Genomic DNA, 13,495 nt, shown 5'->3' with positions numbered 1-13,495 from the left:
AGAATCAAGTCTATTTAGGGGAGGATATATATGCCTAATCAAGTCAAACTCAAGGTGATGAAAACAAAATAATAAAATGAAATGGAAGGGGAAGGTGTCCCTATTCTAAATATCTCAATGTAAGGTCAAGGGGTGGTTCGGGGATAATAAAGGTTAAATGTTTACAATGGAGGGATATTCCAAATTCAGAGGTAAAATATGAATCAAATCTAAAATAATAAAAATATGATGAGGTGGGATAATGAATCCTAATGGAAGGAAATTTAGATTGTCCAAAGATGGGATAATTCAGTTTACATAATCTATATAATGAAGCAGATCTGGGATCTGGAAAATGAATAGTCAAAATACCATATTAATTAATTGAGGGGAGAAGGAATGATCAAATGAATCCTAACACTAGGTAGGGAGGGGTAACAGCGTTTTAGCAAAATACAGTGTCTTAGAAAAGAAAAACATAAAACAATTATGTGTATGGTGAAACATGAGTGGAATTCTAATTTGTTCCCGATGGGAAATCTATGGGCAGATGGGCAGATGGCCTACTGTTCTGGGAGGTCGGGCCTAATACTGTCCCTGAGTGGTTCGGGGTCTAGGGGGCAAACCCTAATAAACTTAAGGGAAAAGGGATCTCGAGGTCGACAACACATTCCTTCACTCTATTCTCCATCACTTTTTGTTGACCTCTAGATTACTCCGTCCCGGGTTTGTTCCTGACCACGAAACCACCAGAGATCCGTATCTGTGAGATAAAAACAGAAAGACAAAAAACAACTGGTGAATGAAATGAAACAACAATTATAAACAATTCATCAACAGGGTAAACATCCACAGGGTATAGTTTTAAAAAAAATAAAAATGAAAATGACTGATCTACCAACCGCGCATGTACACAGCTTAATGGTGAAAGGAGGGCGTGTAGGTAGACAGGGAGAAAGAGACAGACAGAGACCCAGCATTCTACGTATGTATGTGCACCTTAATGATAAGGGAGGGAGAATACAATAAAACGATATCTCGAGTAGAAAACAAAGTATATAGACGAAGATTTGCCCAAAATGGGGCGCAGAATCGTTTATATGTTCTGCATAGGATGGGACGCCTTCTGCCTAAGAAAAATCAGTGAATACAGAGAACTTGTATCTGTACCACTCTGGGATTTAACTTAAATCAAGACCCCCCCTTCCCATGTAGTCCGCGGCCTAGTACGACCCCCCTGGGTCGCACAATGTCCCCTGCGCGTTATTTGACGTAGCTAATCGCCACACGCAGGTTAGCCAAGGTCAAGATAGACCGAAATTGACCATGATTTGTACACATCAGGTCTCAGAGAGATAGAGCAAAAAGTTCAAACCAAAAAATTCCAAAAAAAAAAAATCTAAAATAACAGGAATAAAATGTCTTGGGAAAGAATGGTTGACACCACTCAAAAAATAAATGAAATGAAATAATAACAAAATAATAAATGAATGAAATCAATAAGGGGATTGGTTGAAATCAATAATAAATTGTCATGATAATGGGCATTCAAATGTTGAAGGGGTGTTATGTAAAAATGAAAAACCATGGTACGGCCACTAGACAATTATAAAGTGTATGAAATGATGATAAATGGCGGAACACGGAGCCTGACAGATAAATAAATCAATAATAAATAGTCGTCACGCATCCCTAATATCATACTCTTCAAAAATAAGTGTTTCACTCACACACATACGCAACATGCACGCACACACGCACGAACGCATGCACACACACACATAGACAAGAGCAACATATCCGCCCACAGGACAAACGTACTCACTCAGTCACTCTAAATACAAATAAAATGAATATACAATATATGAAGGTGACATTGAACAAATGGTACGTTACATACACACCCACCTCATTCAACTATTAAAAGAAGAATAACTGTTCTACGGGACAACACACACATCCATATAAACACAAGACAGTGATATACACACCTACGCACGAACACGCACGCAGACAGACAGACAGAGGAGAGAAGGAGAGAGAACAGATGGAGCCATGCGTTCTAACACGCACACACACGCACGCACTCAGTCCCAGAGAGGGAGTGAGAGACATGGAGAGTACTCCTACCTAAATTCCTTAGATAAGGAGCCTACACACTCTAAAATCATTAGTGTCATAAAAACCGAACACTACTATAAGGTACAATGTAAAAGGGGTGATAAAAAAATGTGTAATCATATGGTGAAAGGAATCACAGACCTTTTTACGGTATAAAAGAACCTTTCTACTCTCGCACCCCGGCCGGAGGTTTGAGAGAAAGAAGACTATAAAAGAAGTAATATCCATGGGTTCCTACAGCGATATATCAACATAACAGGAACGCATAAATCCTAAACAGATAAGAACTCGAAGTAGAAAGTATAAAAAAAAGAATTAGGACACAGCGCACGCGTAGCGTTGCCTCCTGAAAATAAAAGTGGAGGAAAATAATGTGACTGAGACCTGTTCAGGGATTAAGTCCCAGACATGAATGTACGGCAATAAATTATAATAACAGTATAATCTAAGAAAGATTACAGAAAGACAAATTACTTAACTTCAGAAAAGCAAGCAGCTGAGAATCAGGCAGGCAGGAGGTGGTCCCGGACAGGGTCCACCGAAGCCGGAGAGGAACCGTCGTACGGACAGACGATCACGGCAGGATGGGGGGGGGGAAATCTGTGGAGGACCGTTCAAGCTTCATGCTTCGTCCGTTCGTCCACAGATCCGCGGCTTGTATGTTCCCAAAAATGGGGAGGATCGGTTCCAGAACTGAACATGCATCGACAAAACCACTGCTCCAAAAATATGACTATGGACTTTGTTCTTCCGGCAGAAAAAATGAAAATGGGGGGATGGTTCCTTTTGTCGGAGGTGCTAATTAAATAAATTAGACTTATACTCGGAAAAAGACGGTTCGAAATGGACCAATTTGATGGATTTATAATTAAGATAAAACCCATTAGTTGCATATAAAATGCAGAAGGGACAATTAATGATTCACCAAGGATAGAAAAGGACTGTATAATACTGAATTACTGAGCTACACAGGGCTATAACTATAAAAAATACTTTTGAGAAAGTACTCAAAGAGTACACATAATACTCAGCACCACAACACTAGGCAGAGAGCCTATGACCAAGTTAACAAGTAGCTTTAACAGGATTACTTTAAGCAGAAAGAACAACTTCCAAAAGTTGATCTGAGCAGGAAATACTCTTTTAGAAAAATACTCTTTAAGTACCCAATAAAAAGATGAGTCCACCAGAAGAATGATTGTCGAGTCAGAACAATTATGGTTTAGTTAATTCATTTTCCAGATCTGAGAGACAGAATGATACTCACATACAGCCAAATAACTCTCCCCTGTACCACCAAAAGGGCACAGGGTAGTCTCTGACGAACAATTCATTTCAAAGGCATTAATACTGTAGAATACGTTATTGTTGATACACATTTCATTGGCTGAATACACAGTTAATTTCCACTATTCCACGCTGGCACTGCTCATTGGACCAGCACATAGATGATGAAACTGATATTGTGACAGCTTCATAGACCGGGAAAGCGCTGAGGCTGGCGTTGCTATGGCAACCTGAAGATAACATTTCTTTCCCGGCTAGCTGTGAACTCTTACCAGAGAGAAATGCTCTCTCACTAGGCCCCAAGGCCACACTGATATCGAAGCAGCTGCATGTAAACTAAATCAAAACAGCACACTACAGTATGGTGACTTTTGGTGGCTACAGGCAGACAGTAAATCTTAACTTGGCGTCAGGCAACCCATAATATAATATGATATAATAATATAGGTCTGAGATGATTAGGCCTGTGGAGGGTGACATGACATAAATAGGATAAGGAGAACACGGTCTGGGCCAAAAGGGAACATATTGACACAAGTCCACAAAAATACCAAAATAGCAGATCTACCATAACTATCACTCACATCATTGTAATGTAATGTGCAATTTATGTGCTGTAAATTATGTACAGTATAATGTATAGATATGAGTGCATTGTGTACACAGTCTTTGTGTTTACTGTTGGTTTCGGAATGGTGTGTCCTTTTGTTAAGGCAAAGATAGCCAGAACAAATATGTCATTGACTCATTATATTATACACATGACAATGAAATTGTACTTGAATTTAAGGGCACAAATACGATAAATGGCACAAGTCATACAGTCACCAGTGTTTGCTTATTGACTGCCTACTCGTTAGCAATTTATGTACATTGCATTACTTACTTTGTTATTATTCTTTATAATGTTTTTCATTATATAATGCATACTGTAATTGTAATAATGAATACATATTTTCTAAATCTAATCTAATCTGATAGATGTGTTACTTAGTACCGTGTTAACAGTTACTGTATGTTTTTGAACACATTTGGTTTACTTTCTTTTTACAGTGACCTGTGTGATGCCTTAGTGATTCTGCAGCTCTATGAGAAAGTGAATGTGCCAGTGAACTGGAGGAAAGTCAATAGACCCCCTTACCCTGTCCTGGGCGCTAACATGAAGAAGGTAAATACACATAAATCAAGCAATGAATCAATACACCTTAATTATTTTTTGGAAGACACACTGCATTTCTTGCATGAAAGAGATGAAAGACATGCACACATAAATGCACACATTGCAAAGAATAGGACCGAATGGACTAAAAGAAAAAATATTAGGAAAAAAACGTTGACTAGAAATGTGATTATTGTCATTTTTTACATTTTCATTAGCTAGAGAACTGCAGCTATGCTGTGGAGCTGGGGACGACTGAGGCCCGCTTCTCTCTGGTTGGCATTGGAGGAGTCAACCTCAACGAGGGAAACCCAATGCACACCCTTGCACTGGTCTGGCAACTGATGAGAAGGTACTGTAGCATGCATATCAGGACAAAAGTCAATGTATTCTTGGTTGCCTCCTATACAATTCAGCCAATCTGAGAAATCACTGAAAAGTGTAATTCATTTGCATGTTAGAATCACAATGACAAACACTTTTAATTTAATTTAGGCATTTAGCAGACGCTCTTAATCCAGAGCGATTTACAGTAAGCAAGAAAAAAACATACATCAAATACATAAAAATAGTCATCAAGAATCATACGTAAGCTAAGAACCGAACAGTGGGATATCTGTACCAGTAAGACGCCCTGAGGGCGAGAAGCGACCTCACCCTGAGATCGCTTGCACGCATCCGCCTGAGTGACGGCAGACTGCTGGGCGAGCGCTGGCGCTTTGGCATGGGGGGTCAGATCAACATATGGAATGAATTCTGTACTGGCCATAATTATATGGAGCGTGTCTTGAGTTTAAAGGGTTTGATGAGGTCAGATCAACATATGGAATGTCAGAACAGGTCAGCTCCATATATGGAGATCTAAGGGTGGCAGCAGGGGCAGTGTCTTGAGTGTACAGGGTTTGATCATTTTCGGGCCTGTTGAGAACTCTAGTTTTCGTTGGGTGCAGGGCGTGGCTGCACTAATAACTTTGGGGCAGGCCTGTCTAGAGTTTTAATGGATAGGTATCAGTCAAAAGGGAGACATCAAAGAGGATCAAGGACGGGTGGGGACGGTGGGAAAGGATCAACATATGGAATGTCAGAACAGGTCAGCTCCATATATGGAGATCTAGGTGATGATCCATGCTTCGCCATGTATGGTTATCCAGTTGATGGGTCATCCATTTGATAAGGTCAGTGTTGTGATCTTCATATATGGAGATGGCCATATATCGGAGCGTGTCACGAGGCGTGATGGGCCTGATGGACTGACAGCCATTTATGGTGCCGTGACGTGTCATGAGGTGTGATGTCACGAGGCGTGATGCACTGACAACCATATATGGAGGCGTGACTGATGGACGGATCGACGGACAGGTTTTGCAGGTTTTCATAGTAATCTGTCATAGTAATCTACAGTCACAATTAACTCTGCGTATACACTACATAAAAGGCTATTTAAGTTACACGTAATATGATTGTAACAGTCCAGTGTTCAAAAGTAAGTAAGTAAGTACATTTTATTTATAGAGCACATTTCACAGACATCAGTCACAAAGTGCTTCACACCAATAAAAGCAAAACATATCAATAGTAACAATAGTAATAATAATAAAAATAAGAATAATGAAAAATAAAGCAAAGAAAGAGAAAACAGAACAAACGGCACTGGTAAAAATAAATAATAATAATAATCAAGAGATCAATACAGCACTATGTTGCAAAGGCCTGTCTAAAAAGGTGGGTCTTTAAATGTTTTTTGAAAAGGTCCACTGAGGCCACAGATTTCAGGGGCTCCGGGAGGACATTCCATAGCCTGGGGGCGAAACTAGCAAAGGCTCGATCACCTTTAGTTTTTAGCCTTGTGGGTGGAACGACCTAACCTGACTCCGCCAGATGGGGCAGCAGAGAGTACACTGTGTTCCCCCTCCTGCTCCCATCTGGGAACTCTCAGGCAGACTTGATGCCCGGCCACAAAACGGCCTGGCCAATCAGCAGCAGCTTCTAGCAACTTCTAGCAGCAGCTTCTAGCTTCTAGCTGCTGCTGATTGGCCAGGCCGTTTTGTGGCCGGGCATCAAGTCTGCCTGAGAGTTCCCAGATGGGAGCAGGAGGGGGGAACCCAGTGTACTCTCTGCTGCCCCATCTGGTGGAGTCAGGTTAGGAACGACCAGCAGGGCTTGGGATGAGGATATCAGAGGCCTTCTAGGAACATATGGGTGGATTAAGTCACAAATATATGGGGGTGCCTGACCATGGAGGGTACTGTGTGTGATGACAAGAATTTTAAAATGAATTCTATAATTTACTGGGAGCCAGTGCAAGGAAAACAAGATGGGTGTGATGTGGCAGGATCTCCTGGACCTGGTCAGCAATCTGGCAGCAGTGTTCTGAACCAGTTGCAGGCGGTCTAATGAGGATTTGGAGAGACATGTGAAGAGGGAATTACAGTAATCTAGACGTGATGATATAAATGCATGGATGATCATTTCTAGCTCCGGGTGTGAAACGACTGATCTAAGATTGGCGATATTGCGAAGATGGAAAAAACAGGTACTGGAGACAGACTTGACATGCTTATCCAGAAGCATGTCCTGAACTAGAATAATTCCTAGATTTCTAGGGTTAGAGCAGATGTTTGTCTTACTGACCCAAGGTGGTTGGCAACATCTGCAGTGACTTTATCAGGGGCGACAATTAAGACTTGTTGTTTTTTCTGCATTTAATTGCAAAAAATTGCTAGCCATCCAGTTATTGATGGCTGATAGGCATTCATGTAGTGTGTTGATTATATCAGTCTTTCCTGATGGAGTACAACTGACGATATTCACAGACACACAATGTGTACAATACAATGCTTTCATGCAGGTGCAATTGTACACGGCAGAACACATAGTAGACAATACAAGAGACAGCAGATTGTTATTATTTTGCACTCTTCCTGTAATTTCTTGAACCTTGCTAAGGGTCCACCAGTCAATAATATTATTATTATGGATTCCCCATTATGATGTTTACTGGTTTGATTGGTTTAATAGCTTTAAGTTTGAGGTTGACCATGCCAACAAGTATCGATCTAGTAGTAGTAGCTTAATGACAACATCCTACTAATTAAATTTACTTCCTGAAGTCAATTTGAACCTACACGTATCTTTGACATGCCCAGCTGAAATGTGATCTTCTGTCCTCGTTTCAAATTACTTTCCCTTTTTCTTTACCTCACCTGCTGAATAAACAATGTTGCTCTTCCTTTTGCAATATGCAGTTTATTTATTGGGGTTAATTTTAGCTTGTGTGTGTGTGTGTGTGTGTGTGTGTGTGTGTGTGTGTGTGTGTGTGTGTGTGTGTGTGTGTGTGTGTGTGTGTGTGTGTGTGTGTGTGTGTGTGTGTGTGTGTGTGTGTGTGTGTGTGTGTTATACTAGGTACACAATGCTGGTGTTGTCAGATCTTGGAGATGGAGAAAAAGTGGGGGATCACATCATCCTTAACTGGGTTAACTCCACCCTGAGCGAAGGTCACAAGGACACGCAGATCCGCAGCTTCAAGGTGGTGTGCTTGCGTGCGTGTGTGTGTGTGTGTGTGTGTGTGTGTGTGTGTGTGTGTGTGTGTGTGTGTACGCACGTGCAAGTGTGTCACATACAACACACATTCATGCTCTGTCCTTGTTGCCTCTGTCTCTGTGTAATAATGGTTGTGTGTATGTGCTGTTTTTTCTATGTTGTCTTCAGGACAAGCTGATCAGCACCAGTCTACCAGTGATTGATCTGATTGACATCATTGCTCCCAGTGCTGTTAGACAGGAGATGGTGAAGAGAGGAGTGGAAGGAGTGCTGAGTGACGCAGACAAACTCAACAATGCCAAGTAAATAATCTGACCACCGATCACATCACATCATTTCTTTCAACTGAAACCATCTACAGCACATTGACAACAGTGGGAAAATATTGCCATCACTTCTGTCTCTTTGTCTCTGTCACTCCTTGTCTGTCTCTGTCTCTCTCTCTCTCTCTCTCTCTCTCTCTCTCTCTCTCTCTCTCTCTCTCTCTCTCTCTCTCTCAGGTATGCCATCTCTGTGGCCCGTAAGATGGGAGCGCGTGTCTATGCATTGCCTGATGACTTGGTGGAAGTGAAACCCAAGATGGTGTTGACTGTTTTCGCCTGCCTCATGGGCCGTGGGATGAAGAGGGCCAACAGTTGAACCAATCAGGACTGAGCTGCCTGGAAGGACTAATGCATTTCAACATTAGGCTACAACATTTTACCACTAATCATCATCACTGTTCTTTGACATAACGTTTTTTTGGCAACTGCCCTCACTGTCTTTGATCACTTTTTTGGTCAAAGATGTCATCAGTTTCAGTCATTTCAAATGATTTATGTCAAGTTAGAAAATTACTGCTTCTGGCCGGTCCTTTTGCTGTTGTCTGTGATTTTATAAGATAGGCTGCTAATTGCTTCTATTCTTTTGATATATGCATTATATATGAGAACTCAGCTTTTGACCTGCCAAATTTGAGCAGCGAAGGAGATACAGAATATGAATAATGACATGCACACCCGTTCTTTCTGACTGTGACACTATGCCTTTTAAATGTTAATGTATTGTTATTATTATTTAATAATTAAAGTGAATCTATTACATTTATGGTTTGTCACATATCTCCTCTGTCTCATTGAATACTTGGGAAGTGAAGCTAACCCAGATTAGTAAAACATTATTCCCTAAAAAATGTGTGTACATCTCGAATTAGCACTGACTATTGGGTTGTGGGATTGTATTAGAATTGCAATTACATGAGCCACGTTATGAAAAATACATTTAGTTACAGGTGCTGTATATGTGATATTATTTTGGTTAAAGCAAAACTTTGTTGCTGTTAAAAAGTGAAAGGTCTTGATAGAATACTGATCATTTCTAGAGTGTTTCTCCATCTCTTTAAACAGAAAATAATTATTATTAATATCCTTTATCCTGTAGCCTATGAATTCTCTCACTTTCTGTTTAATAAAGAGGTGGAGAGATGGGGAGACCTTACTGAACAAACGCACTACAGCAATGACATTTGTAGCTCCGTTTGGAAATAGGCAGGCTAGCCTCTAGTCTAGAGTCTAGCAGCTACAGTTACACTCATCTTTATTTCACTTTAGCTCAGAGAATAGGTTCCGTGGCAGGATATAGAACGGGGGTTGAGCCCTATGGGTTGAGTCGTCAAAAAACAGTAGCGAATACCCTTTTCGCAGTATCGTTTCCCAAAAGTAAAGATATAAGAACCGAGCTACAGCCTACAGATGATAAACTTAGGATAAGACAGGGGTGGGTGAAACAACGGCTTACAAAGCTTATAAAATCAGGCAGTAGGCTACCATGTTAGCCTCGCGCAGCCAGCCAGTATATTGATTGATTGATTGAAGAATTTATTAACAGTTTGCAGAATTACAGTACATTTCAAGCACAAACTCAATACAAAGGCTGTTAACTGTGAGTGGACGACCCAATTAAGCATTACACTTGTTTCCAATAGGGTCCACCATGTTCAAATCATCAAAACATATCTCACCTCATCTGCCCTAGCGCAGTGGAATATTAGTATCGCATTCGCAACTTCACGTCTGCTGCACTTAGTGAACTTGAACTTGAACGAGAGCTGCGGCCGGGTCGCACTGAGCACAGCATCACTGTGTAGTAGAATGAACCTCGTAGGCCGCCGTATCAAAACACAAATCACGTCACTTTGGAGCGAAAGCATTCGAAAGGCTCCACTGGGAAGGCATGTTATTATGTCTGCACCGGGTGTCCTCCTATACCCGAGAAAACCCTCTCGTCATTAGCGAAGTTTGCTTTGAACACTAAAACGTTCTCCCCCTGTCCTAAAAATGGAAGGTCTGGAAATGTCTGCCATGATACCTGCTCTCCAGGAACTTTCGAGGTGAACCTGCAGCCGACCCGGCTAAAGTTAGCTCTTGCTTAGCCAATAAGCTATCGGCCCAGCATGAGCAACTAAATTATTATGTGTGTGTGTATATAGAAACAACATATAGTTTTAATTTAAAAAGATATATATATATGTATATTTTGTTGTTTGCAGTGCCAGTGATGTCGACTACAACCAGGTGGTACAGAAACCTCGACAGATCCTCTGTCAGTTTATTGACGGAATACTGACAGATGTGGATATCGGTGAGTGTGGCATGCATGAGAGTGACAGGACAGTGTCCTGAGACACTGCACAATTAAAAAGCTTTCTGTGTTATCTTCTTAGCAGTCATTGTAAACCTCTAACTGTTAATAAAGTCTATGTTTTAATTCATCCATCAGTCCAGGTTATATATCACAACATTATAATCAGGGTAAATGAGACCCTGCAGTGTCACACCACTGACTGCAGGTTTTCGTTTACCCTGATTTTAATTACAAAATCATCAAAATGTTATAATGCTGTTGTCCTTTGGGTGTGTTTTAATGTTAATTGAAGGATCCACATATTAGTAGCCTTTATTGTCCTAAGTCTACTGGTTCGTATAAGAAGTAAGTAATCATGTAAAATTGTAAATAATTTGATATATGCTGATGTACATATTCTCACAGTGGCACTCGGCCTGAGTAAGAAGTCTACTTCCCAGCCTCCCTGTGTGATGCTGCTGGATTTTCTCAAGCACATAATCAAATCGTCCTATCTGATGTTCGCCAACCCTGCCTGTCCGTGCCCACCTGCTGTGTACACAGACACTGTTCAGAGTTGCACTGGTGAGAATATTATTCTATAGCCTATATGTCATACAGTGTGAACTATTCTATTATAAACTTGTTGCAAATGTATTCCATACATTAGATATGTTTTTGTTAATTTGTTGAGTCTTACTTCCCCAATGGTATATCATGTCAATCAAGGACCAGTAAAGTCTGTTTATTCGTTTTATGGTGGTCTTTTATCTTTTAATCAGATTCATAACCTATCTTATCTCATTCCTTGATAACCAGCAATATTCAGCTAAAATCAGATATGCTTTGTTTTCAATTCACTCTGCGGTAGAGTTCAGTAGGTGGGTGCTGGGGAGGTTGCTCAGAGTGGCTGGAGCTCCAGAGTGTGACGTCGTCCATGTGTCAGTGTCCGCTGTGATCTGCTCCTTACTGCACATGCTCAGAGCCCGGGGACCTGTCATCTACCACCGCCTTGTTGAGGAGCTGATCCGATTGATCCAGGACCTCAGTAGCGTTCTCTACAAGCATGTTTCCATGTTGGTGGGATACAGGCACACGGTTGACTCTCACATGCAGAGTCTGTGGCCTGTAACACTTGAGCATTTCACTTGTACGCCCGCTACGTGCCAGTCCACCTACCTCACCCCCTCTCCCCTGGTGCTGTCCTCACCTGCTGCCTTGGAGTCACTGGTTGCAGTTATGCTCAGTGTTCTGACTGACACTCTGAGGGGAGGGGTGTCTCGTAGTGACATTGGAGCGGCCTGGGAAACGGCGTGCTCTTTACTGGCCAACGGCAATATGAGGCTGAGGAAGTCTTCCATGGTGCTGCTGAGGCGATTGGTGGAGCTGGAAGGGTTTCCTGAAAGGCAGGGCCAGGAATTCTTCGCATCTTACCTTCATCTGCTGGAAACACACTGCTGCATGCACACGCAAACAGAGCTAGAGCACCAAAAGCCTTATGAAGGAGAGCTCCTCAACCTGACTCAGTGTGTATTCCAGTGCCTTGGTGTCACTCACACACACACTCTGGGGTTTGAGCCCATGCAGCTGCTAGAATGTGTGTGTACTCTGGGAGGGGCAGGCCAAAGACTGGGGGCAGAGGTCAGTCAATCTCTCTGTCTGGTCTTTGATTTCCTCTTGTCCGTTGCTCCGGATTATGTGAGCGCTGCATTGTTATGGAGGCCGAGAGTCACTGAGGTGTGCAAGGAGCTGGCGCACACTGTCGGAACAGAGAATCAGGCTGAGGTAGCGTTACATTGTATTCTCTTTCTGTGTGTCCTTTCCCTTTTCACTGTACTGAACATTAATAGACTCTTTCGTAGGTAATGTGGCATTAATATCTGTGTGTGTGTAGTTGTGTACCTCATTTACACAAACCTTGAATTTCTGTAACACACCCTGGTCTGATGTTTATGTTGTACAGTGTGCAGAGGGGTTTCTCCATGTTGCTCTCAAAGCCGAGGTTGCCGTTGTGATGAAGGAGTTGGAGGAAGGGGAGACGGTTGCTAAAAGACCTTGCTTACCAGTTAGCCCCTTGGTCAGCAAAACACAAAGGGCACCACCAATGTGAGTTCACAATTTTACAATTTAGGAATTTAGCAGATGCTCTTAATCCAGAATGATTTACAGTAAGCAAGAACAACATATGGTAATACATGAAATAGTCATCAAGGATCATAAGCAAGCTATGAGCCTAACATCCGTCTAACAGTAGAATGTCTGTACAATTAAACTATGAGTATACACTATAGAGTGCGATGTCTACTCTACATAAATGCATACAATGCAATACATAAGTTTAGCCTTTGCATACGCCTGTAAGGTCGTTGAGGTTAGTGCAAGTGCTACAGGCTAAGATGGAGTCTGAAGAGGTGAGTTTTGAGACTACGGCTGAAGATTGGGAGTGAGTCTGCAGTTCTGATTGCAATGGGAAGTTCAGTATGATACAGTATGTGTTGAAATGGACAGAAAGAATAGTAAGGTGTTATGTGTTGTGCTTATTGGCTCTTTTCTCAAACTTTAAACTGAACTGAAACTGAAGTTTTTACATATTATGACCATGAACCTTTTCCGTGTGTGTGTGTGTGTGTGTGTGTGTGTGTGTGTGTGTGTGTGTGTGTGTGTGTGTGTGTGTGTGTGTGTGTGTGTGTGTGTGTGTGTGTGTGTGTGTGTGTGTGTGTGTGTGTGTGTGTGTGTGTGTGTGTGTGTGTGTGTGTGTGTGTGTGTGTGTGTGTGTGTGTGTGTGTGATGTATATGAATTCATATACT

The 13,495-nt window shown here is 41.7% G+C and overlaps 2 protein-coding genes across 3 annotated transcripts in view; both read left to right on the top strand.

Annotated features, from left to right (window-relative positions):
* Positions 1–9,106, top strand: part of LOC306941652 (plastin-1-like) — a 42,780-nt gene extending 33,674 nt beyond the window's left edge. For both annotated transcript variants that reach the window (XM_079527234.1, XM_079527235.1), the window contains 5 exons: positions 4,441–4,555; positions 4,765–4,898; positions 7,949–8,072; positions 8,255–8,388; positions 8,587–9,106. In XM_079527234.1, coding sequence (XP_079383360.1) covers positions 4,441–4,555; positions 4,765–4,898; positions 7,949–8,072; positions 8,255–8,388; positions 8,587–8,725 — 646 coding nt within the window. In that variant the 3' untranslated portion in view covers positions 8,726–9,106. The remainder of the gene's footprint in view (positions 1–4,440; positions 4,556–4,764; positions 4,899–7,948; positions 8,073–8,254; positions 8,389–8,586) is intronic.
* A 1,116-nt stretch (positions 9,107–10,222) lies between these two features.
* The window catches only part of atr (ATR checkpoint kinase), a 43,982-nt gene continuing 40,709 nt past the window's right edge, over positions 10,223–13,495 (top strand). The window contains exons 1-5 of the mRNA XM_079528495.1: positions 10,223–10,454; positions 10,614–10,705; positions 11,114–11,272; positions 11,559–12,472; positions 12,651–12,793. Of these exons, the coding sequence (XP_079384621.1) occupies positions 10,402–10,454; positions 10,614–10,705; positions 11,114–11,272; positions 11,559–12,472; positions 12,651–12,793 (1,361 nt within the window). The 5' untranslated portion in view covers positions 10,223–10,401. The remainder of the gene's footprint in view (positions 10,455–10,613; positions 10,706–11,113; positions 11,273–11,558; positions 12,473–12,650; positions 12,794–13,495) is intronic.

The sequence above is a fragment of the Electrona antarctica genome, assembly GCF_951216825.1.
Source record: "Electrona antarctica genome assembly, chromosome: 18".
Classification (NCBI taxonomy): domain Eukaryota; kingdom Metazoa; phylum Chordata; class Actinopteri; order Myctophiformes; family Myctophidae; genus Electrona; species Electrona antarctica.
The sequence above is the reverse complement of the archived record's forward strand: the minus strand, read 5'-3'. Positions and strand labels throughout refer to the sequence as shown.